Consider the following 22,220-nt stretch of genomic DNA (forward strand, 5'->3'; position numbering starts at 1 on the left):
GTACATTATAATATTATACGTATATACTATAATATATTATTAACATAGCACAATATCAGCATTATCTATTACTCTATTGTACTATACTGCTACATTATTTGCAATATTACATGCAATATGTAATATACAATTATAATAGTGTAGTATTATTACATTGCAGTACGTTATATTATACGTATATACTATAATATATTATTAGCATAGCACAATATCAGCATTATCTATTACTCCATTGTACTATACAACTATACTGCAATATTACTAATATCACATGTAATATATAATTAATATTGTTATATTGTATTAAAGTATTAGAATTGTATTACATTATATTATTATTTTATACTACAGTAGAGTCTCATCCAACATAAACAGGCTGACAGAACGTTGGATAAGCGAATATGTTGGATAATAAAGAGGGATTAAGCAAAAGCCTATTAAACATCAAATTAGGTTATGATTTTACACATTAAGAAACAAAACATCATGTTATACAACAAATTTGACAGAAAAAGTAGTTCAATACGCAGTAATGTTATGTAGTAATTACTGTATTTACGAATTTATCACAGTGTATTGAAAACATTGACTACAAAAATGCCTTGGATAATCCAGAACATTGGATAAGTGAGTGTTGGATAGGTGAGAATCTACTGTATTAGCATAGCACAATATCAGCATTATCTATTACTATATTTTACTATACTGCAGTATTATTTGCAATGTTACATGTAATATGTAATATACAATTGTGTAATATTATATTGTACTAGCTGTGCCCGGCCACGCGTTGCTGTGGCGAAGTCTGGTGGTCTGGGAAATAAAGTATTGAGGAATTGGTGGTAGTTAAGGTCAAGGGTAAACATTTCCCCCTGACTCTGGGGGTTGGTGCTCATCTCCATTTCTAAGCCGAAGAGCCGGCGAGCAGTACCTATTGATGCACTCACATGTTTTTGAACTTCTGGGTTGGCAGAAGCTGGGGCTAACAGTGGGGGCTCTCTCCGCTCCCCCAATTCAAACCTTTCGGTCCAGAAGTTCAGCAGCTCAGTGCTTTAACACGCTGCGCCATCAGGGGACATTATTTCCTAAAAGTTGTGAATATACAATATTTCTGATTGTTTTTTTTGTCTGTTGGAGGCAAGTATGAATGCTGCAGTTAGGAAAAATGATTAGGATGTAATGGCCTTGCTGGATTATAGGAGGCCCCTTCTTCACAGCTGTATAAAATGCACACTGAAGTGGATTATATGGTAGTGTGGAGTCAAGATAATCCAGTGCAAAGCAGATAACATAAAATTATAAATGGGTTATATAGCTGTGTGGAAGGGCCTTGAGTCTACACTGCCATATAATCCAGTGCAAATTAGATAATCTGTGGAAGAGGCCTAAGTGAGGCCTAAGTCTGCCTGTCCCCTCGGCTGAGTCAGTTGCTAGGAGACCAAGTGGGCAGAGATTAGCCTTCTAACTGGCAGCAATTGGATAAAAATAATTATTCCTTTCCCTCTAATTAGGACTTTATTTTTCTTTTCTTTTTCTTGTATCAACCTAGAGGCGTGGATGATGGGTTGTGTTGTCAAATTTTGAGGTTGGGGGCCCTGTAGTTTTGTTGTTTTGTCGGTCGCCGTGATGCCAGACTAGCTGTGCCCGGCCACACGTTGCTGTGGTGTTGTCTGGTGGTGTTGGTGAGAAATTGTTGAGGTAGTGGTGGTATTGAATGTCTGTTGTATGGTTGTCTTTATGTTGAGTATGCATTTGGTTGTTTGTGTACTGTGAAAGTGGTGAGGATAGAGGTGGTCTATGTCCCTGTGTAGTATTGTATAGTATTTATACGTTGTGCATGTGTTGTGAATGCTTGTATTGTGTCCTGCTGCATAGTAGAAAGGGTTGGGCTGGATGGCCCTTAGGGGTCTCTCCAAATTCTTGTGCCTGTCCCCTGGGCTGAATAGGTTGCTAGGAGACCAAGTGGGTGGAACTTAGCCTTGTAACTGGCAGCAATTGGATAAAAACAATTATTCCTCTCCCTCTAATTAGGACTTTATTTTTCTTTTCTTTTTTTTGTATCAACCTAGAGGCGTGGATGATGGGTTGTGTTGTCAAATTTTGAGGTTGGGGGGCCTGTAGTTTTGTTGTTTTGTCTGCTGCCCTGATGCCATCACTCTTTTATATATATAGACTACATTATAATATACATGTATACTATAATCTATTATTAACATAGCATAGTATCAGCATTATCCATCTATTACTATTTTGTACAAGGAGCCTTCGGTGGCCTAGTGGATTCGAATCCCAACCGGGGAGAGCGCGGATGAGCTCCCTCTATCAGCTCCAGCTCCATGCAGGGACATGAGAGAAGCTTCCCACAAGGATGGTAAAAATATCAAAACATCCGGGCAACGTCCCCTGGGCAACGCCCTTGCGGACGGACCTTGCGGACGGAATATAATACTAGCTGTGCCCGGCCATGCGCTGTGGCGAAGTCTGGTGGTATGGGAAATAAAGTATTGAGGAATTGGTGGTAGTTAAGGTAAAGGGTAAAGGTTTTTCCCTGAGTCCAGTCGTGTCCGACTCAGGGGGTTGGTACTGATCTCCATTTCTAAGCTGAAGAGCCAGCGTTGTCCATAGACTCCTCCAAGGTCATGTGGGATGAGTGCATGGAGCAGCGTTACCTTCCTACCGGAGCAGTACCTATTGATGCACTCACATTTGCATGTTTTCGAACTTCTGGATTGGCAGAAGCTGGGGCTAACAGTGGGGGCTCTCTCTGCGCCCCCAATTCAAACTTTCGGTCCAGAAGTGAGACTCTACTGTATATTGATAATCTTATATTATCTGCTTAGAACTGGATTATATGAGGCCCCTTCTACACAGCTGTATAAAATACACACTGAAGTGGATTATATGGTAGTGTGGAGTCAAGATAATCCAGTGCAAAGCAGATAATATAAGATTATAACTGGGTTATATAGCTGTGTGGAAGGGCCTTGAGTCTACACTGCCATATAATCCAGTGCAAATTAGATAATCTGTGGAAGAGACCTAAGTGAGGCCTAAATCTGCCTGTCCCCTAACTGAATCCTGGCTGTCCCTTGGTTGCTAGGAGACGAAGTGGACAGAGATTAGCCCTCTAAACTGGCAGCAATTGGATAAAAATAATTATTGCTCTCTCTCTAATTAGGACTTTATTTTTCTTTTCTTTTTGTTGTATCAACCTTGAGGCGTGGATGATGGGTTGTGTTGTCAAATTTTGAGGTTGGGGGTCCTGTAGTTTTGTTGTTTTGTCGGTCGCCGTGATGCCAGACTAGCTGTGCCCGGCCACACGTTGCTGTGGTGTTGTCTGGTGGTGTTGGTGAGAAATTGTTGAAGTAGTGGTGGTATTGAATGTCTGTTGTATGGTTGTCTTTATGTTGAGTATGCATTTGGTTGTTTGTGTACTGTGAAAGTGGTGAGGATAGAGGTGGTCTATGTCCCTGTGTAGTATTGTATAGTATTTATACATTGTGCATGTGTTGTGAATGCTTGTATTGTGTCCTGCTGCATAGTAGAAAGGGTTGGGCTGGATGGCCCTTAGGGGTCTCTCCAAATTCTTGTGCCTGTCCCCTGGGCTGAATAGGTTGCTAGGAGACCAAGTGGGTGGAACTTAGCCTTGTAACTGGCAGCAATTGGATAAAAACAATTATTCCTCTCCCTCTAATTAGGACTTTATTTTTCTTTTCTTTTTCTTGTATCAACCTAGAGGCGTGGATGATGGGTTGTGTTGTCAAATTTCGAGGTTGGGGGGCCTGTAGTTTTGTTGTTTTGTCCGCTGCCCTGATGCCATCACTCTTTTATATATATAGACTACATTATAATATACATATATATTATAATCTTATTATTAACATAGCATAGTATCAGCATTATCCATCTATTACTATTTTGTACAAGGAGCCTTCGGTGGCCTAGTGGATTCGAATCCCAACCGGGGAGAGCGCGGATGAGCTCCCTCTATCAGCTCCAGCTCCATGCAGGGACATGAGAGAAGCTTCCCACAAGGATGGTAAAAATATCAAAACATCCGGGCAACGTCCCCTGGGCAACGCCCTTGCGGACGGACCTTGCGGACGGAATATAATACTAGCTGTGCCCGGCCATGCGCTGTGGCGAAGTCTGGTGGTATGGGAAATAAAGTATTGAGGAATTGGTGGTAGTTAAGGTCAAGGGTAAAGGTTTTTCCCTGAGTCCAGTCGTGTCCGACTCTGGGGGTTGGTTCTCATCTCCATTTCTAAGCTGAAGAGCCGGCGTTGTCCATAGACTCCTCCAAGGTCATGTGGGATGAGTGCATGGAGCAGCGTTACCTTCCTGCCGGAGCAGTACCTATTGATGCACTCACATTTGCATGTTTTCAAACTTCTGGATTGGCAGAAGCTGGGGCTAACAGTGGGGGCTCTCTCTGCGCCCCCAATTCAAACTTGCGGCCTTTCGGTCCAGAAGTGAGACTCTACTGTATATTGATAATCTTATATTATCTGCTTAGAACTGGATTATATGAGGCCCCTTCTACACAGCTGTATAAAATGCACACTGAAGTGGATTATATGGCAGTGTGGAGTCAAGATAATCCAGTGCAAAGCAGATAATATAAGATTATAACTGGGTTATATAGCTGTGTGGAAGGGCCTTGAGTCTACACTGCCATATAATCCAGTGCAAATTAGATAATCTGTGGAAGAGACCTAAGTGAGGCCTAAATCTGCCTGTCCCCTAACTGAACCTTTGCTGTGCTTGGCTGAATTGGTTGCTAGGAGACGAAGTGGGCAGAGATTAGCCCTCTAAACTGGCAGCAATTGGATAAAAACCAATTATTGCTCTCCCTCTAATTAGGACTTTATTTTTCTTTTTTTGTTGTTGTTGTATCTTACTGGAGCCGTGGATGATGGGTTGTGTTGTCAAATTTCGAGGTTGGGCGGCCTATAGTTTTGTTGTGTTGTGGGTTGCCCTGATGCCATCACTCTTTTATATATATATAGATTTATTTACAAGCTTTGGGGCATGCATTTGCCCAAGGAAGAAATGCAAGCAAAGCCCTCCTAAAAACAACTTTGGCCTCTTTTCTCCTGCCCTTTCCCACCTCTTTTATTTATCCCTTTTCAAACTCTAAAAGTAGCCAGAAAAGGCTTTTTAAAACTTCCCTTCCTCTCCCAAAAAACCCACCCCATTTTTGTTTCCTTAAGAATAAAAAGAAATACACACCTTCTGTTCCTCCCCTTTCCCTCCCTATTGACTCAAACATTCTTGCAATAATAGTAATAATAATAATAATAATAATAATAATAATAATAATAATAAATCCTGCAAATTTGCAAGAGTCTCTCTTTTTCTTCCCCTTGCACCCATGCAATCTTTTTCTTCTTCCTGGCTTGCAAGAGGCTCTCACTCACTCTTCTTTCGCTTTTGAAAACATTCTCTTCTTGTCTCTCTCTCTCTTAAAAAATAAGATAACTCCAGCCTGGGAGGAGAAGCGGAGGAGGGAGGTTTTGGAAAAGAAAACATACTGTAGTCTCCAGGCTCCACTGCCTGGCTTGACCTTGACCCGATTATAAGCCGGGGGAGGCTCTTTCAGCTCATAAATAAGGACTGAAAAACTCGGCTCATCTTCGAGTATATATGGTAATATTTTGTCTTCCATTCTTGTATGATTCTTACCTTCCTTGTCATTAATGGATGTTATTATTTTCTTCCCTTTCTAACGTGTGCTGCTTTGGCTAATAATTTGGAGTTTCTGCATTACTGTATTCAAAGTATTCTCTATTTAAAAATATCAAATCTTTTTGAGTCCTTTCTAAACTCGTGTTTTTCTAGCTGTTTTCTTGTTGCTAATGCTTTTATATAGAATAATCAGCTGCACTTTCATCATACAGTCCAAATCGCCTTGCCGGCTCCTAGCACTTTACCCCACTCTGGTTCCACTATTCATGTTTGCACAAGTCAGCCCCTCCCACGTAATCCTCAACAGCCCCACTCCCCTGTCTAACTGATATGCTATGTGTTTTATCTTAAAGTTTTAAAATTGTTTGGTTCTTGCTATGTATTTAAATTTTGTAACTTCTACTGTTTTTGTGCATATGTCAACTGTTGATTTTAGGGCTTTGTCCCCATGTAAGCCGCCCCGAGTCCCCTTGGGGAGATGGAGGCGGAATATAAGAAATAAATTATTATTATTATTTGTAATCATCTTCCCTTTATAGCAGTAGCCAAGGCCTCGGCAGTTGAGCAATACCACCTTGACCTAATCCACCATTTCACTTGCATTCTTCTGTTTCTTTGTTTATTTTATGTATTTATTTCCATCATTTCTATCCCGCCCTTCTCACCCAAAGGGACTCAGGGCGGCTTACAAAACTGGCAGAATTTGATGCCAATACACAACAATACAAAAGAATAAAAACATAAGTGGTTAAATACAGATTTAAAACAATACAAAATATTTGAGCCATTCATCCACAGAACCTTGTACATAAACCTTAGTCCAGACCGAGTCAAAGCCGACAAAACTTATTCTTTGAACACTTTGTTCAACACTTTGTTGGTCCCTTTAAAGCAGGGGTCCCCAAACTAAGGCCCGGGGGCCGGATGCGGCCCTCCGAGCTCATTTACCTGGCCCCCACCCTCAGTTTTATAATATAATATATTGTATATACATATAATATTGATAATAATATTATAATGTAATACAATATAACACTAATAATAATACCGTATAATAATATTAATTATATATTCTATATTACATTCGTATAATATTACTAATAATATTGCCTTGCCTTAGGCGATCCCTCGTAGCTCGAGGACGATTGTCTTCCATCTTGGGTGTGTGTTCTCATGTGGCTGAAGAGACCGATTCTTGACCCGCATATTCTCCCGCAGTGAGGACATCGGTTTCCAGGTGGAAGGCGGTCCCGGTCGGGGCTAGCTTGACGCTCCTTCCTCTTGGCACGTTTCTCCCTTGAGCCCTCCATTTGTGTCTCTTCGAACTCCGCAGCACTGCTGGTCACAGCTGACCTCCAATTAGAGCGCTCAAGGGCCAGGGCTTCCCAGTTCTCAGTGTCTATGCCACAGTTTTTAAGGTTGGCTTTGAGCCCATCTTTAAATCTCTTTTCCTGCCCACCAACATTCCGTTTCCCATTCTTGAGTTCGGAGTAGAGTAACTGCTTTGGGAGACGGTGATAGGGCATTCGGACAACGTGGCCAGTCCAGCGGAGTTGATGGCGTAGGAGCATCGCTTCAATGCTGGTGGTCTTTGCTTCTTCCAGCACGCTGACATTTGTCCGCCTGTCTTCCCAAGAGATTTGCAGGATTTTCCTGAGGCAACGCTGATGGAAATGCTCCAGGAGTTTGGTGTGACGCCTGTACACAGTCCACGTTTCGCAGGCGTAGAGCAGGGTTGGGAGGACAATGGCTTTGTAAACAAGGACCTTGGTATCTCTACGGATGTCCCGGTCATCAAACACTCTCTGCTTCATACGGAAAAATGCTGCACTCGCAGAACTCAGGTGGTGTTGTATTTTGGTGTTGATGTTGACTTTTGTGGAGAGGTGGCTGCCAAGGTAGCAGAAATGGTCAACGTTTTCTAATGTTACACTGTATTCCTGGCTTTGCAGAGGGATTAGCTGGTGTCTGTTGGAAGAGCACTTTGGTTTTCTCGATGTTCAGTGAGAGGCCGAGCTTCTCGTATGCTTCTGCGAAGGTGTTGAGAGTGGCTTGTAGGTCTTCTTCTGAATGCGCACAGACTACGTTGTCATCAGCATATTGGAGTTCTATAACAGATGTTGTGGTGCCTTGGTTTTGGCTCTCAGTCTGCTGAGGTTAAATAGCTTGCCATCTGTCCGATAGATGATTTCCACTCCGGTGGGAAGCTTCCCATCAACAAGGTGAAGTATCATAGCGATGAAGATGGAAAATAAGGTGGGGGCAATAACACACCCCTGCTTGACACCTGATTCCACCTTAAATGGGTCACTTTGGGAGCCGTTGCTGTCCAAGACTGTTGCCATCATGTCATCATGGAGGAGCCGCAGGATGTTCACAAATTTGTCAGGGCACCCGATTTTTTTCCATCATCAGATGGAACCAAAATTCTGAAGGACAAAACATCAATTGCACTACGTTAGAAAGAGCACTACCAGAACCTGCTGAATTGCAGCTCCAATGTGGCCGAAGAGACCCTCTCACAAATCCCGCAACAACAAACTAGGGATGAGCTTGCAGCACTGCCTAGTTTGGAAGAAGTCAGCAATGCCATCAGCCAACAAAAAAACAATAAAGCCAGCGGACCTGATGGGATTCCTGCTGAAATCTTCAAAGGGGGTGGACCTGAGCTGATACAACAACTCCACCAGCTCATTGAAAAGGTGTGGATGACCGAGAAAATCCCAGCTGACTTCAAGGATGCCACCATCATCACTCTTTTCAAGAAAGGGGACAGAACAGACTGCGGGAACTATCGCGGCATCTCCCTTCAAACCTCCTCCGGGAAAATCCTCGCAAGGATCCTTGCAAACCGCCTTCTCCCTGTTTCAGAAGACACCCTCCCAGAATCCCAGAATGGCTTCCGTCCCTCCAGAGGAACAGTGGACATGATCTTCACTGCACGACAGCTCCAAGAAAAATGCAGGGAACAAAACCAACCTCTGTACATGGCATTCATTGACCTTGCAAAGGCATTCGACACAGTGAATCGCAGCGCTCTCTGGACCATACTAATAATATTACAGTATAGTGGTATAGTTCAATAAAGTAATATATAATGCTAATATTGTGCTATGCTAATAATATAATATATTGTATGTACATATAATTTGTAAGCCACTCTGAGTCCCCTTTGGGGTGAGAAGAGTGTGATACAAATGTAGTAAATAAATGCAGGAAATAAATAAATAATAAATAAATACATTTTAGACTTAGGCTCACCCAAAGTCTGAAATGACTTGAAGGCACACAACAACAACAACAACAACAACCCTAATTAACGACTATATCATTGCAGTGTGCATCGGAATTTATTTGTATTTTTTTAAAAAATGAAAATCCGGCCCCTCAACAGTCTGAAGGTTTGTGGACCAGCCCTCGGCTTAAAAAGTTTGAGGACCCCTGCTTTAAAGTATAACACCACATTGTACCACACTTCACCCCCAATAATAATAACATCAACAACAACTACTACTACTACTACTACTGCATTTTTTTTGTATCCCGCCACCATCTCCCTGAAGGGACGCAGGGCACCTTACATGGGGACCAAGCCCAATCAGACAAAGGTCAAAATATAACACAATAAAAATATATATACCACATCATAAATGACATAATTAAAAACATAATTCATCATACAACAACCAGTATTTAGCCGAGCGTAATGGACGTTTCCGAGCTGGGGCAAGGGAAAGGCCTGTGCAATACAGCTGCGAGGGAAGGGCTGATGGCAGAGTGCGAGAGGCCGATGAGAAGTTAAGGCTGGAAGAGCCAGTCAGGATAGTACAAGCCCAGGGCAGGGACAACAGTAAACTGCAAGAGTCGAGAATTAAGTTATGGCTAGAGGGATCCAATCATTTAGTGAACGGAATTAATCAAAGGCACATTGGAACAGCCATGTTTTTAGGTCTTTACAAAAAGTGGGCAGGGTGTGCGCTAGACCCAGGAATGTGTGGGCTGGGTGGGAGAGGGTTCAAAGGCCTTTCCGCACGGAAACCCCTTTTCTTTCCTTCCTTCCCTCTCCGGCTGCCTCCTTCCCTAATCTCTCTCCTCCTCTTCGGTTGGGCCGGGATCACGGGGGTGGCCAGGGCCAGGAGCCTCCTTGAGGAAACAAGGCTTTAGTGGAGGGAGGGCAAGCTCATCCTTTTCTGCCGTGGATGCGCTGAGTAAGAAGTGCCCGGCTCCTCCTCCTTGTCAGTCTCACTCATCTGCCGGTGGTGAAGTTGAGGACCTCTTCGCCCTCACTCAAGTGCAGCCTTGTTCCCTCAGGGAGGCACCTGCTTTCGTTCAGTCACAAGGACAAGCACTGCAAACGGTGACAGCTGCCTCTCAGCAACACCCGTCTTCCTCCTTCCCTCCCTCACCCGAGTATAAGCCAAGGGGGGCTTTTTCAGCATTAAAAACATGCTGAAAAGCCGGCTTATACTTGAGTAATTGTTTGTAGTTCCATTGTTACCATTAGAAGCCTTCCTTCTATATCTGTCTTAACATGTGAGGGTGCCAGAGTTTGGGGAGATAGAATACCAGGCCCTTTCTTTTGGAAGTTCCCACGGAAGCCCATTCTTCTCCCGGTCGTTTTCGTTTTCAGCCTTACAGAATCAAGGGATAACATTTCAGGCCATGTGGAGACCCCTTGAAGGTTCTTCCCAAAGGCATCCAAGGAAGACCTTGTCTCTCCATGGCCTCCAGTTTTCCTAGGATTTCCCCTGGATGGAGGAAAAAGAAGAAAAGGGGGAAGTGGGCAAAGGTGAAGGGAGTCGGCAGGAAGGAGGCTTTGTGGCTGGAGCTGTGCCTGTCTTTGCATCTCATCATGGGCTCAACAGAGGGAATGCATGAATGCCTGAATGGAACTTAGTTCAGCATGGACTCAATTTGTGAACGTGGTTGTGAATTAGCCAGTTGGGAAGGCAGGTCCTTCTTAGTTTGGAAGATTCATTGGGGAAATGTGGCCGGAGTGACCCTTTGAGATGCCGAGGAAGCAGAGTTGGGGGTCCCTGTGGCAGGGGAGATAAGGACACAACCAATAAAGAAATCCTTGTTTCTTTCAGCATTTAGCACAATCCTGGTAATTCACGGAAACCCATGATCCAGAACATGTTACACCCTTGAATGTTGGAAGGCGTTCTGCCAGCCAGCCTGCCTTCTGTTCCTTTAACCACGTTTGAGTTTGACCCAATGAAATGGGTGTGGCCCTTCAATATGGGAAAAGGGTCCAGTTCCCTCCTTCAGTGATTCCTTCCTTCTCTTATCCTCTCCTTCTGTGTTTCCTCCCTTCCTTCAATCTTTCCATCTTTCTTCTTTCCTTTTTCGCTTTGTTTACCTTGAGCCAGAGGTATGCGGCTTCATGTCTAACCTTTTGCTTCTTCTTTCTTGACCAGGACATGAGAGTTCTCTGGAGCCACCCCTGCCGTGATGGGAAATGAAGCAGCTTCTAGTCGATATTAAGGATTTTGGAAACCAAAGTGCAGTAAGAAAACCAGTCCTCTAGGAAAAGGGATTCCTCTCAAGGGGCTGATCCTGCAGAATTCCTACATTCACTTTGGATTATAGAGTAGAACCATAGAGTCGGAAGAGACTGCATGAGGCACCCAGTCCAGGCCTCTACCGTGCAGGAAAAGCTCAAAGTATCCGTGACAGATGAGCATCTAGTCTCTGATTAAAGGATTCCAAAGGAGCCTCCACTACACTTTGAGGCAGAGAGTTCCACCACTGAACAACTCTTACAGTCAGGAAGTTCTTTTTAATGTTCAGATGGAATCTACCTTCCTGTAATTTGAACCCAGTGCTGTGAGTAATCAGAAAGGGAAAAACAAGAATCAAGTGTCCTTATTGGAATTAAATGTACATAGCACTGTTGACATGGAGGAGAAAGCATATAAATGTATCGAATGTGGAAAGAGCTTTAGTCAGCATGGAAAGCTGAAGAGACATCAAAGGACTCACACTGGGGAGAAACCCTATAACTGCCTGGAGTGTGGACAGAGCTTTACTCAGAAGGGAAACTTACAAAGACATCAAAGGACTCACACGGGGGAGAAACCCTATACATGCCTGGAGTGTGGACAGAGCTTTACTCGTAGTTCAAGTCTATGTTCACATCAAAGGACTCACATGGGGGAGAAACCTTATAATTGCCTGGAGTGTGGACAGAACTTCTCTCATAATTCACAATTACATAGACATCAAAGGACTCACACTGGGGAGAAACCCTATAACTGCCTGGAGTGTGGACAGAGCTTTGCTGATAGTTCAACTCTACGTAAACATCAAAGGACTCACACTGGGGAGAAACCCTATAAATGCCTGGAGTGTGGACAGAACTTCTCTCATAATTCACAATTACATAGACATCAAAGGACTCACACTGGGGAGAAACCCTATAACTGCCTGGAGTGTGGACAGAGCTTTGCTCATAGTTCAGTTCTACGTTCACATCAAAGGACTCACACTGGGGAGAAACCCTATAAATGCCTGGAGTGTGGACACAGCTTTGCTGATAGTTCAACTCTACGTAAACATCAAAGGACTCACACTGGGGAGAAACCCTATAACTGCCTGGAGTGTGGACAGAGCTTCACTCGGAAGGGACACTTACATAGACATCAAAGAACTCACACTGGGGAGAAACCCTATAAATGCCTGGAGTGTGGACAGAGCTTTGCTCATAGTTCAGGACTACGTAACCATCAAAGGACTCACACTGGGGAGAAACCCTATAACTGCCTGGAGTGTGGACAGAGCTTCACTCAGAAGGGACACTTACATACACATCAAAGAACTCACACTGGGGAGAAACCCTATAACTGCCTGGAGTGTGGACAGAACTTTGCTCATAGTTCAGGACTACGTACACATCAAAGGACTCACACTGGGGAGAAACCCTATAAATGCCTGGAGTGCGGACATAGCTTCGCTCGTAGTTCACATCTACGTTCACATCAAAGTTCACATCAAAGGACTCACACTGAGGAGAAACCCTAGAACTGCCTGGAGTGTGGACAGAGCTTCACTCATGGTTCAGGCTTATGTTCACATCAAAGCACTCACACTCGGGAGAAATCCTATAAATGACTGGAGTGTGGAGAGAGCTTTACTCAGAGGGGAGACCTAAGTTCACATCAAAGGACTCACACTCCGGAGAAAGAGTAGAAATGCATGAATTGTGGACAGAGCTTGTCACGGAATATCATTATATATAGACATCATAGAATTCACCCTGGAGAGAATGGTGTTAATTGACACCAGAGTGTCATTCAAACATGTACAAAAGCAACGCTTTCAAATTTTGGAAATGCAGGCTCAAAGTTGGGACATTTCATCACATGTGGTATATTGTAGAAAGATTGAACTAAAACACAGTGTTCCTTCACCTATCACGGGGGTTAGGTTCCAGGACCAAGAGCAATAAGTGAAAATCCGCAAAGTAGGGATGCTATATATTTATACACTTGCCTATTTGGCTTGACTTCAAAACTCTGACTTTGGTTTTGTACTCATGCATTCTTGGTTGTTACTTTATGAACTCTGATGAATGAACTCCTGTCACCTGACTGTTGGACTGTGACCTTGGCTGTTGCTTAGTCTTGCTCCTGACCTGCTTCCGTAGTACTTGGCTTGTCTGGGTGAATTGGAACTTTTGACCTTGGTTTATGTGCTGCCATTGCCTTATTTTAGCCAGACCTTCAAAAGAGGGATTATTCCTGGTCTCCAGGCCTTGGATCCTTTTAGTTGCCCTCTTCCTCTGGACTCCTTCCAGCTTGGAGTCAATATCTCTTGAACTGTGGGGCCCAGAATTGGACACAGTGTGATTCCAGGTGAAGAGGTCTGACCAAAAGAAAGAGGCACCAGGACTTCCCTCGATCTGGGCACTCGACTCCTTTGGATGCAGCCCTGAATCCCATTGGCTTTCTGAGATGCTGCGTCACTCTCTTGGCTCATGTTCATCTTGTTTCCATGAGGACTCCAAGATCTTTTTCACATGGGCTGTTGTCAAGCCAGGCATCACCCGTCCTGTGTCTTTGCATTTCATTTTTTCTGCCTGTCATATCTTACATTTGTGCTTGTTGGCATTCATTTTGTGAGTTTTGGCCAATCAGCTCTCTCATCTGTTGAGGTCACTTTGCCTCCTGATCCTGTCCTCTGGAGTATTCGCTCTCCCTCCCAATCACCAAACATGATAAACACACCTTCTAAACCTTCATCCAAGTCATTAATATAGAGATTGAACAGAACTGGGCCCAGGACTGAACCCTCTCCGTGGCACTCCACTAGTGGCTTCTTTCCAGGACAAAGAGGAGGATCCAACAGAGAGAAGCACCCTTTGGGTTCGGTCACTGAACCAATTCCAGATCCACCTGAGACTCGCCTTGCCTGGCCCACATTGGACTAGAAGGTGGTGGGGGACGTTGTCGAAGGAAGGCCTTGCTGGAATCAAGATCTGCTCCATCCACAGCATTCCCTGCATCTGCCAAGCATGTAACTGTTGAAAAAAGGGATAAGATGGGTCTGGCATGACTTGTTTTTGAGAAATCCATGCTGACTTTGAGTCATCACAGCATTCCTTTCAAAGTCAATACGCTTTTGGCTTACCTTGTCCTTGTTTAATAAATCTCACCCTTGATACTGGGAGATCCTCGGACCGCGAGGCCATCCCTTCTGCTTTGTGTAGATTTATCCCTGCTTAGCGTGAACCCCCTGTAGTAACGGAGACTGTTTAAGGATCGTTTTTCTCAATATTCTTATTAGTTTTGCAAATATTTCTGGCAAAGACTTTCTGTATATATTTCAGATTTCAATATTAATGTCAAAAACATAGTATGATTTTGCACAGGATTTGTGCCACGTTAGAACAGTAAACACAAATATCATGTAAGTAAAATAAACATTTAATAACCAAAAAAAGTTGTAAACATAAAACTATTTTGGGAATTTTCAAAAATATTTTTGTGAATATTTCTATGATTATTTCTATGAATAAATTTAGGAATTTTTTGTGTGAGTATTTTTGTGAATACTTCTGTGAATTTTTATGATCTTTGTGAATATTTTCTGGAATATTTTTGATAATATTTCTAGGAATATATTTGTGAATATTTTCCTTAATATTTCAGATTTTTTGGAGAATATTTCTGTAAATTTGTATAGGATATCTTGTGACTATTTCTGCAAATATTAGGATACACAGCATCTCTCCCTCAGAGCAGATTGGAAGACAAAGAACGATGGAAACAGCTGATGAAGATTCATGAATTCGTTGAGATGGACAAATTAAGAAAGCTGTAAGAATAATAGAATAATATAAATATTACACTTGTGTATTTCGGCTGAACCTCGATCCGTGTATTCTAGACGAATTTCGGGAGACCACGGATCCGTTTTTGCATACCACCTGAAAACTTGGATAGCCGGATAGTCATTTGCGGTCTGCAGCCAAAAAATGTGGCTAGATCCGGCCTATTGGTGGCAATGGGGCGCGTCCCGGGCTCCCCATCCTGTCACTTTTCGGGCTATCAGGAGGAAAATGGCCGCACTTGGAGGACACATCTGCCACTGTTCGCCTGCCAAGTGTCATCAGGTTTGGGTCATCCCCTGATTTGTATGTATTTCTTTCCCCAAAAGGCCTCCCCTCCATTCCTCCATTCTTCCCTCCCTCCTCCCTCCCTCCCTCCTTTCTTGCTCCCTCCCTCCCTCCCTTCTTCCTCCCTCCCTCCTTTCTTCCTCCCTCCCTCTCTCCCTCCTTTCTTTCTCCCTCTCTCCTTCATCCCTTCTTCCTTCCTCCCTCCTTCCTTTCTTCCTCCCTCCCTCCTTTCTTCCTCCCTCCCTCCCTCCTTTCTCCCTTCCTCCCTCCTTTCCTCCCTCCCTTCCTCCCTTCTTCCTCCCTCCCTCCTTCCTTTCTTCCTCCCTCCCTCCTTTCTTCCTCCCTCCCTCCCTCCTTTCTCCCTTCCTCCCTCCTTTCCTCCCTCCCTTCCTCCCTTCTTCCTCCCTCCCTCCCTCTCTCCTTTCTTCCTCTATTCCTTTCTTCCTCCATTCCTCCCTCCCTCCTTTCTCCCTTCCTCCTTTCCTCCCTCCCTCCCCCCTTTCTTCCTCCCTCCCTCTCTCCTTTATTCCTCCTTTCTTTCTTCCTCCCTTCTTCCTTCCTTTCTTCTTCTCTCCCTCCTTTCTTCTTCTATTCCTTTCTTCCTCCATTTTTCCCTCCCTCCCTTCCTCCCTCCCTCCCTCTCTCCTTTCTTCTATTCCTTTCTTCCTCCATTCCTCCCTCCCTCCTTTCTCCCTTCATTCCTCCTTTCCTCCCTCCTTCCCTCCTTTCTTCCTCCCTCCCTCTCTCCTTTATTCCTCCCTTCTTCCTCCCTCCCTCCCGCCTTTCTTCCTCTATTCCTTTCTTCCTCCATTTTTCCCTCCCTCCTTTCTCCCTTCCTCCTTTCCTCCCTCCCTCCCTCCCTCCCTCCTTTCTTCCTCCCTCCCTTTCTTCCCTCCCTCCATTTTTCCTCCCTCCCTTTCTCCCTCCCTCCCTCCCTCCTTTTTCCCTCCCTTCCTCCCATCCCTCCATTCCTGCCAAACATCCAAGATGCACTTCCACGTCACACACCACGCAGTCCCACTATTACACTTTCCTCTTAACTAATAAAAACCACAACTGTAAGCAGCTTCTTCCAAAGCTTTTGCGTTTCCTGTTCTTACAAAACATCCTGGAAAAGGCCAGCAGCAGCAAGCATGCATGCATGTTCCCCTCATTAGATCCGGAACACACGTGTACACAGAACCCTGATGGCTTACAGAACACACTGGAGGGAATGACCCGCCCGTGTGGAAGTTGTAGTTCACCCTGCATGCAGAGCACGCTGAACCCCACCAATGATGGACCAAACTTGGTACACAGACCCAACATGTCCAACTAAATACAGGCGGAGTTTGGGGGTGATTGCCTGGAATCTGGGAGTTGTAGTTCACCTGCATTGAGAGATGCTATGACCCACACCAACAATGAACCGGGACAAAGCTTTGTACGTAGAAGCCCCATGACCAACTGAACTTACTACAGGGGGTTAGGGGAATTGACCTTGGTTTTGGGAGTTATAGTTCACTTGTAGCCAGAAAGCACTGAACCCAGTCAGTATCAGATCTGGACCACACTTGGCAGACAGACCCAACACGGCCAATTATAAATACTGGCTGGGTTTGGGGGTGACTGCCCTTGGCATATGGGAATTGTAGTTCACCCTTAACCAGAGAGCACTGAACCTATCTGATGAGAGATCTGGAGCAAATTTGGCATTCAGACCCAACATGGCCTGGTTTGGGGAGGATTGGAAATTGTAGTTTCCCCACATTGTTATGTATTTTCTAGCGGGAGCATCCATTCATAACAAAGACTATTATCCACTGCGGACAAAACATTTTCAAAATACATTGTGGGAAATCTAGCCATGTTTTGGGGGGAAGAACATGTTTTTGGAGCATGTTTATTTTCATTCTTAGCAGTACAGAGCAGACCATGAGCTTCACTGATTCAGAAAGGTAAGGCAGGGGAGGCAGCCCCAAAGGAGGGCAATAGAGGGGCTGAGAGAGAAGGGGAGAAGGATGATTTCAGGTCAGGGGTGGAGTGGTTGGCTGGCCACCCTGCCCTTTCTAAGCTCAGCAGCTGGCCAAACAAGGGGGAAAGAGCTGGCGGCCTGTGTGGGGCGGGTGATGCAAGATAGACCATAATACTCCCACCACGAGGAAGGGGAGCAGCATGGAAAATAATCTTTGGGCAGCGAGGGAGTCTGAGGTGGGGGTGGAAACGCTTGGGGCAGCAAGGAGGACCATAAGACTTTTGGGTACACTTTGAGAACCTCTCTTCTGTTGTATTGATGACCTTGGTGACCCTGTGGATCCAGGATTTGAGAATCGACCTCTGCCTCTTTTGGACCATGTCCAGGCCACAGCCGATCTGGCTGGCTGACGGTTGCCCCAAACCCTCTCCTTCTTCAGGGGACATTTAGCTCTGCTAGGAAATGGATCTGTCCTTTGCGAGAAGATGGGCGAGTGTGGGAGGGTGAGTGAATATGTGTGTGTGAATGGATCTGCTTGGTGCCAGGACAAGGTATGATTTTTCGTGCTGAACAGAAGTTACAAGCATAGTGTTTACACCCAGATCTGGTGTCACCGGTATATTCTTCAGAGCCATAGTCTCAAACGTAGAGATTGTTCAGCCTCCCCTCTTCTCCAAAGAAAGCACACTGCGTAGAAAAGGAAGCGGAAGGAAGGAAGGAAGGAAGAAGCTGAAAGAAGGAAAGGGTGAATCAAGGCTTCCAGAGCCACCCAAATATTTCTGAAGAAGAGCCCTTACTCAAGTCACTTACTTAGGGGATCCCTTGTTGTGCAAGCATGATGGCCTTTCAAGTGTAGTGTCTTCGCGGTGGACACGTGGAGCCCTCCTATTCCTGACCCGCATGTTCGTTCTTCCACAGTGACGGCATCTCATTCCAGACGGAAGGTGGTCCCGGTCTGGGTTGGTTTGGCATGCCTTCTTCCTCTTGGCACACTTCTCCCTTTCGCCCTAAATTCATGCCTCTTCCAATTCCACAGCACTGCTGGTCACAACTGACCTCTAGCTGAAGCGCTCAAGAGCCAGGGCTCCCCAGTTCTCTCTCTGTGTTTACCGTGTTTCCCCTAAAATAAGACCTAGTAGAGATTTTGGTGACTGGTCAAATATAAGACCTCCCCTGAAAGTAAGACCTAGCAAATATCCTCCTCCGCTTCAAAGCAGATAATCTGGATTCAGAAACCTGGATTTTGTGACAGTGACTCATATCACCCACTTCAAAACAGATAATCTGAATTCCTAGAAACCTGTTTCCTAGGACAGTTTAAACTCATATCATCCATTTCAAAGCAGATATATGGTTATGCTGTTTTGTGATGACAACTCTGTACAGTATATAATAAATGTTCTTTCCTTTTTTGTCCAACAATAAATGTGAATTCTTGTTTATGAAAAAATAAGACATCCCCTGAAAATAAGACCTCCCACATCTTTGGGAGCAAAAATTAATATAAGACACTGTCTTATTTTAGGGGAAACAGGGTATTACACAGGTTTTCAGGTTGGCTTTAAGCCTATCTTTCAGTCTCTTTTTCTGTCCACCAACCTTCCATTTTCCGTTCTTGAGTGCTTCTTATACATCAGAGCAGAGTCCAGAGTCACTCCCAGGTATTTTGGTGTGCTGCAACGCTCCAGTGGGAGTTGGTGGAGGCTCAGACATGGAGGGAGCCCAGTGGTGGCCGAGGCAAAGCAATGGCGGAGGCCCTGGTGATGTTGAAGACCTAGTGGTGGTGGCGGGAGGCCTAGTGATGGTGGGCACGCAGCTATGGTGGAGGCCTCCTGATAGTGAAGCAGTGCAAGAGGCCCAAGCGTGGCTCTTTCAGTCTGGATTTCTCTGCTCTTTCTCTTCAGCTGGTGAGTCCTAACTTCTTCCTGGAACTTTGGCGGGTAGCCAGTCTCACCAGGTATCAGCTTCACTACTATTCCCATCATCCAAAGTCAATTCCCCCCAAAACCAGCAGTACTTAAATATGGTCATGGTGGGTCTGTGCCAAATTTGGTCCCGATCCATCCTCAGTGGGATTCACAGTGCTCCCTGGAAGTTCTCCCTGGATGTGGCATGAACTAATTCCCATCATCCGGGATCAATTCCCCCTCCCAACAACCTCTCCAGTATTTTAAGATGGTCATGTGGGATATCTGGGCTACGTTTGCACCAATTCATTTCGTGTGGGAATCGCAATTCTCTCTGGAAGTGGGAGCCATCTTGGAAAACAAATACACACACACACACATGCTTGGGTACCCAGTGTTGCCTGGGTTATTTGAAAAAGTTCATTTTATTTTACAGAATGCATAAGGTTGTGAGTAAACTACAACTCCCATCATGGCAGGTTAACTCCCTCAAACTCCATCACTGGTTAAAGTGTGTCATATTGGGCAAATCTGCTCTCTAGATGCATCATCAGAGGGGTCCGTGGGATCTCTGGCTGCAGGGTGAACTGCAGCTCCCACCATGCTGGGTCTGTTCCCCCCAAACCCCTCCAGTGTATTAAGTTAGTCATGGTGGTTCTGTGTGCCACGTTTGGTCCCTGTATTGTCGGTGGTTGTCACAGTGTCTCCGGATGTAGGTGAACTATAAACCCCAGTACCAACAACTCCCAAATGTCCCCCCAAAACCTACCAGTATTCCAAATTGGCCATGTCAGATATGCGTGCCAAATTTGGTGCAGATCCATTGTTGTTCGCATACACAGTGCTCTCTGGATGTAGGTGAACTATAATTCCTATAAATCAAGGCGACTTTCCCCCAAAGCCCTCCTGAAGAATACTCCTTGTTTACGCTGAGCTTGGTCTCCATGTAAGCCGCCCCAAGTCCCTTCGGGGAGAGAGATGATGGCGGGATATAAGAATAAAGTTATTGTTGTTATGTACAAACAATATATACGTGTCAATATCTATATTTTCCAGTTCCCAATCACTTCCTTCTTCCTTCCTTCCTCCCTCCCTCCCTCCTCCCTTATTATTTATTTATTTAGGTAAATGTAAAGGTTTCCCCCCAGTTGCGCAGTCGTTAAACCGCTGAGCTTCTGAATTTGCTGACCAAAAGATTTGCAGGTTCGAATCCAGGGAACAGAGCGAGCTCCCACTATTAGCCCCAGCTTCTGCCAATCTAGCAGTTTGAAAAACATACAAATGTGAGTAGATCAATAGGTACTGCTTCTGCAGGAAGTTAACAGCGCTCCATGCAGTCATGCTGGCCACATGACTTAGGAGGTGTCTGCAGACAATGCTGGCTCTTTGTCTTAGAAATGGAGATGAGCCCCAATCCCCAGAGTCGGACACGGCTGGACTTCATGTCAGGGGAAACCTTGACCTTTATCTTACTGTGTGTTCTGCACAATTGTGTACTTTTGTGAGCCGCTCCCCTTTGGGGAGATGGTACAAATAAATAATAATAACAATAATAAAACTTTGTTCATATACCGCCCTATCTGTCTCCTCAAGGGACTCGGGGCAGTTTCCAACAAGGACACCATACAGCAACTTAAAACCATACAACAACAAAACATAATACAAAAATGAGCATAAGTACACTAAACAGGCAGATCAATCAATTAACCACAGGCTTAGGAACTAATGACAAAATACTCCACCAGCGGGTCAGGAGACAGTGGTCAAGGGTTCAGCGTTGGGGTGGCCGAATATAAGGTGCCAGGCAGGTCAAGGGCAGCAGTATGGCATGGCCAATAACGTTTAGAAATAAAATTCATATTTATATCAGGGGGTTACTCCATTATACCAATTCTTTCAGACTTTCCTCTATTTTCTATCAAAATACACTCTGGTTTCCATTCTAATTTGTTATCCTCTTCTTCTAGCCCAGTGGTTCTCAACATGGGGTCCCTCCCCAGATGTCAAAATATAACAATAAAAATACATATACCACATCATAAAGGACATCATTAAAAACATAATTCGGAGTCCCGATAAGATGCCACATAACACCAATCTTACGGCAGCTGCACTGGTTACCAATTGAGCACCGGATCACTTTCAAAGTGATGGTGCTTACCTTCAAGGCCTTTCATGGTCTAGGGCCGATGTACCTGAGGGACCGCCTCACTCCCTACAAACCCCAGAGATCCCTCCATTCTGAGGACCAAGACCTGCTGGAAGTCCCCAGTTTTAAGACCTTGCATCTAACTGCAACTAGACGCAGAGCCTTTTCAGCAGTGGTGCCATCTCTCTGGAACACCTTCCCACCTGAAGTCCGTGCCTTGCGGGACTTGTTGGCCTTCCGCAGGGCATGTAAGACACACCTGGTCCGACAGGCTTTTGAGTTCTGTTGTTGATGTTTTAAAAGGTGCTTTAAGGATGTTTTTAAGATGTTTTTAAGATGTTTTTTAAATTGTTGATTTTAACCGGTTCTTGTCAGCCGCTCCGAGCCCTAGGGGAGAGGCGGCATATAAGCTTGAAAAATAAATAAATAAATAATTCATCCTACAACAACCAATATTTAGCCGAGCGTAATGGATGTTTCCGAGCTAGGGACAAGGGAAAGGCCTGTGCAATACAGCTGCGAGGGGAGGGCTGGTGGCAGAGTGCGAGAGGCAGGTGAGAAGTTAAGGCTGGAAGGGCCAGTCAGGATAGTACAAGCCCAGGGCAGGGACAATAGTAAAGTGCAAGAGTCGAGAATTAAGTTATAGCTAGAGGGATCCAATCATTTAGTGAACGGAATTAATCAAAGGCACATTGGAACAGCCATGTTTTTAGGTCTTCACAAACAGGGACAGGGTGGGCGCTAGACCCAGGAATGTGTGGGCTGGGCAGGAGAGGGTTCAAAGACCTTTCCTCATGGAAACCCCTTTTCTTTCCTTCCTTCCCTCTCTGGCTGTGTTCCCTCCTCTCTCTCCTCTGCCTCTTCCTCCTCCTCCTCTTCCTCTTCCGTTGGGCCGGGACCAAG

General features: G+C 44.8%; 1 protein-coding gene across 1 annotated transcript; it reads left to right on the forward strand.

The window, feature by feature from the left end:
• Positions 1 to 276: 276 nt before the first annotated feature.
• On the forward strand, positions 277 to 14,350 carry LOC134294594 (zinc finger protein 658B-like). Its single transcript, XM_062966161.1, has 2 exons — positions 277 to 5,649; positions 11,109 to 14,350. The coding sequence occupies exon 2, from the start codon at positions 11,590 to 11,592 to the stop codon at positions 12,709 to 12,711; it is 1,122 nt and encodes a 373-aa protein (XP_062822231.1). The 5' UTR covers positions 277 to 5,649; positions 11,109 to 11,589; the 3' UTR covers positions 12,712 to 14,350.
• The last annotated feature ends 7,870 nt before the right edge of the window (positions 14,351 to 22,220 follow it).

This window comes from Anolis carolinensis, unplaced genomic scaffold (assembly GCF_035594765.1).
Source record: "Anolis carolinensis isolate JA03-04 unplaced genomic scaffold, rAnoCar3.1.pri scaffold_17, whole genome shotgun sequence".
NCBI lineage: Eukaryota > Metazoa > Chordata > Lepidosauria > Squamata > Dactyloidae > Anolis > Anolis carolinensis.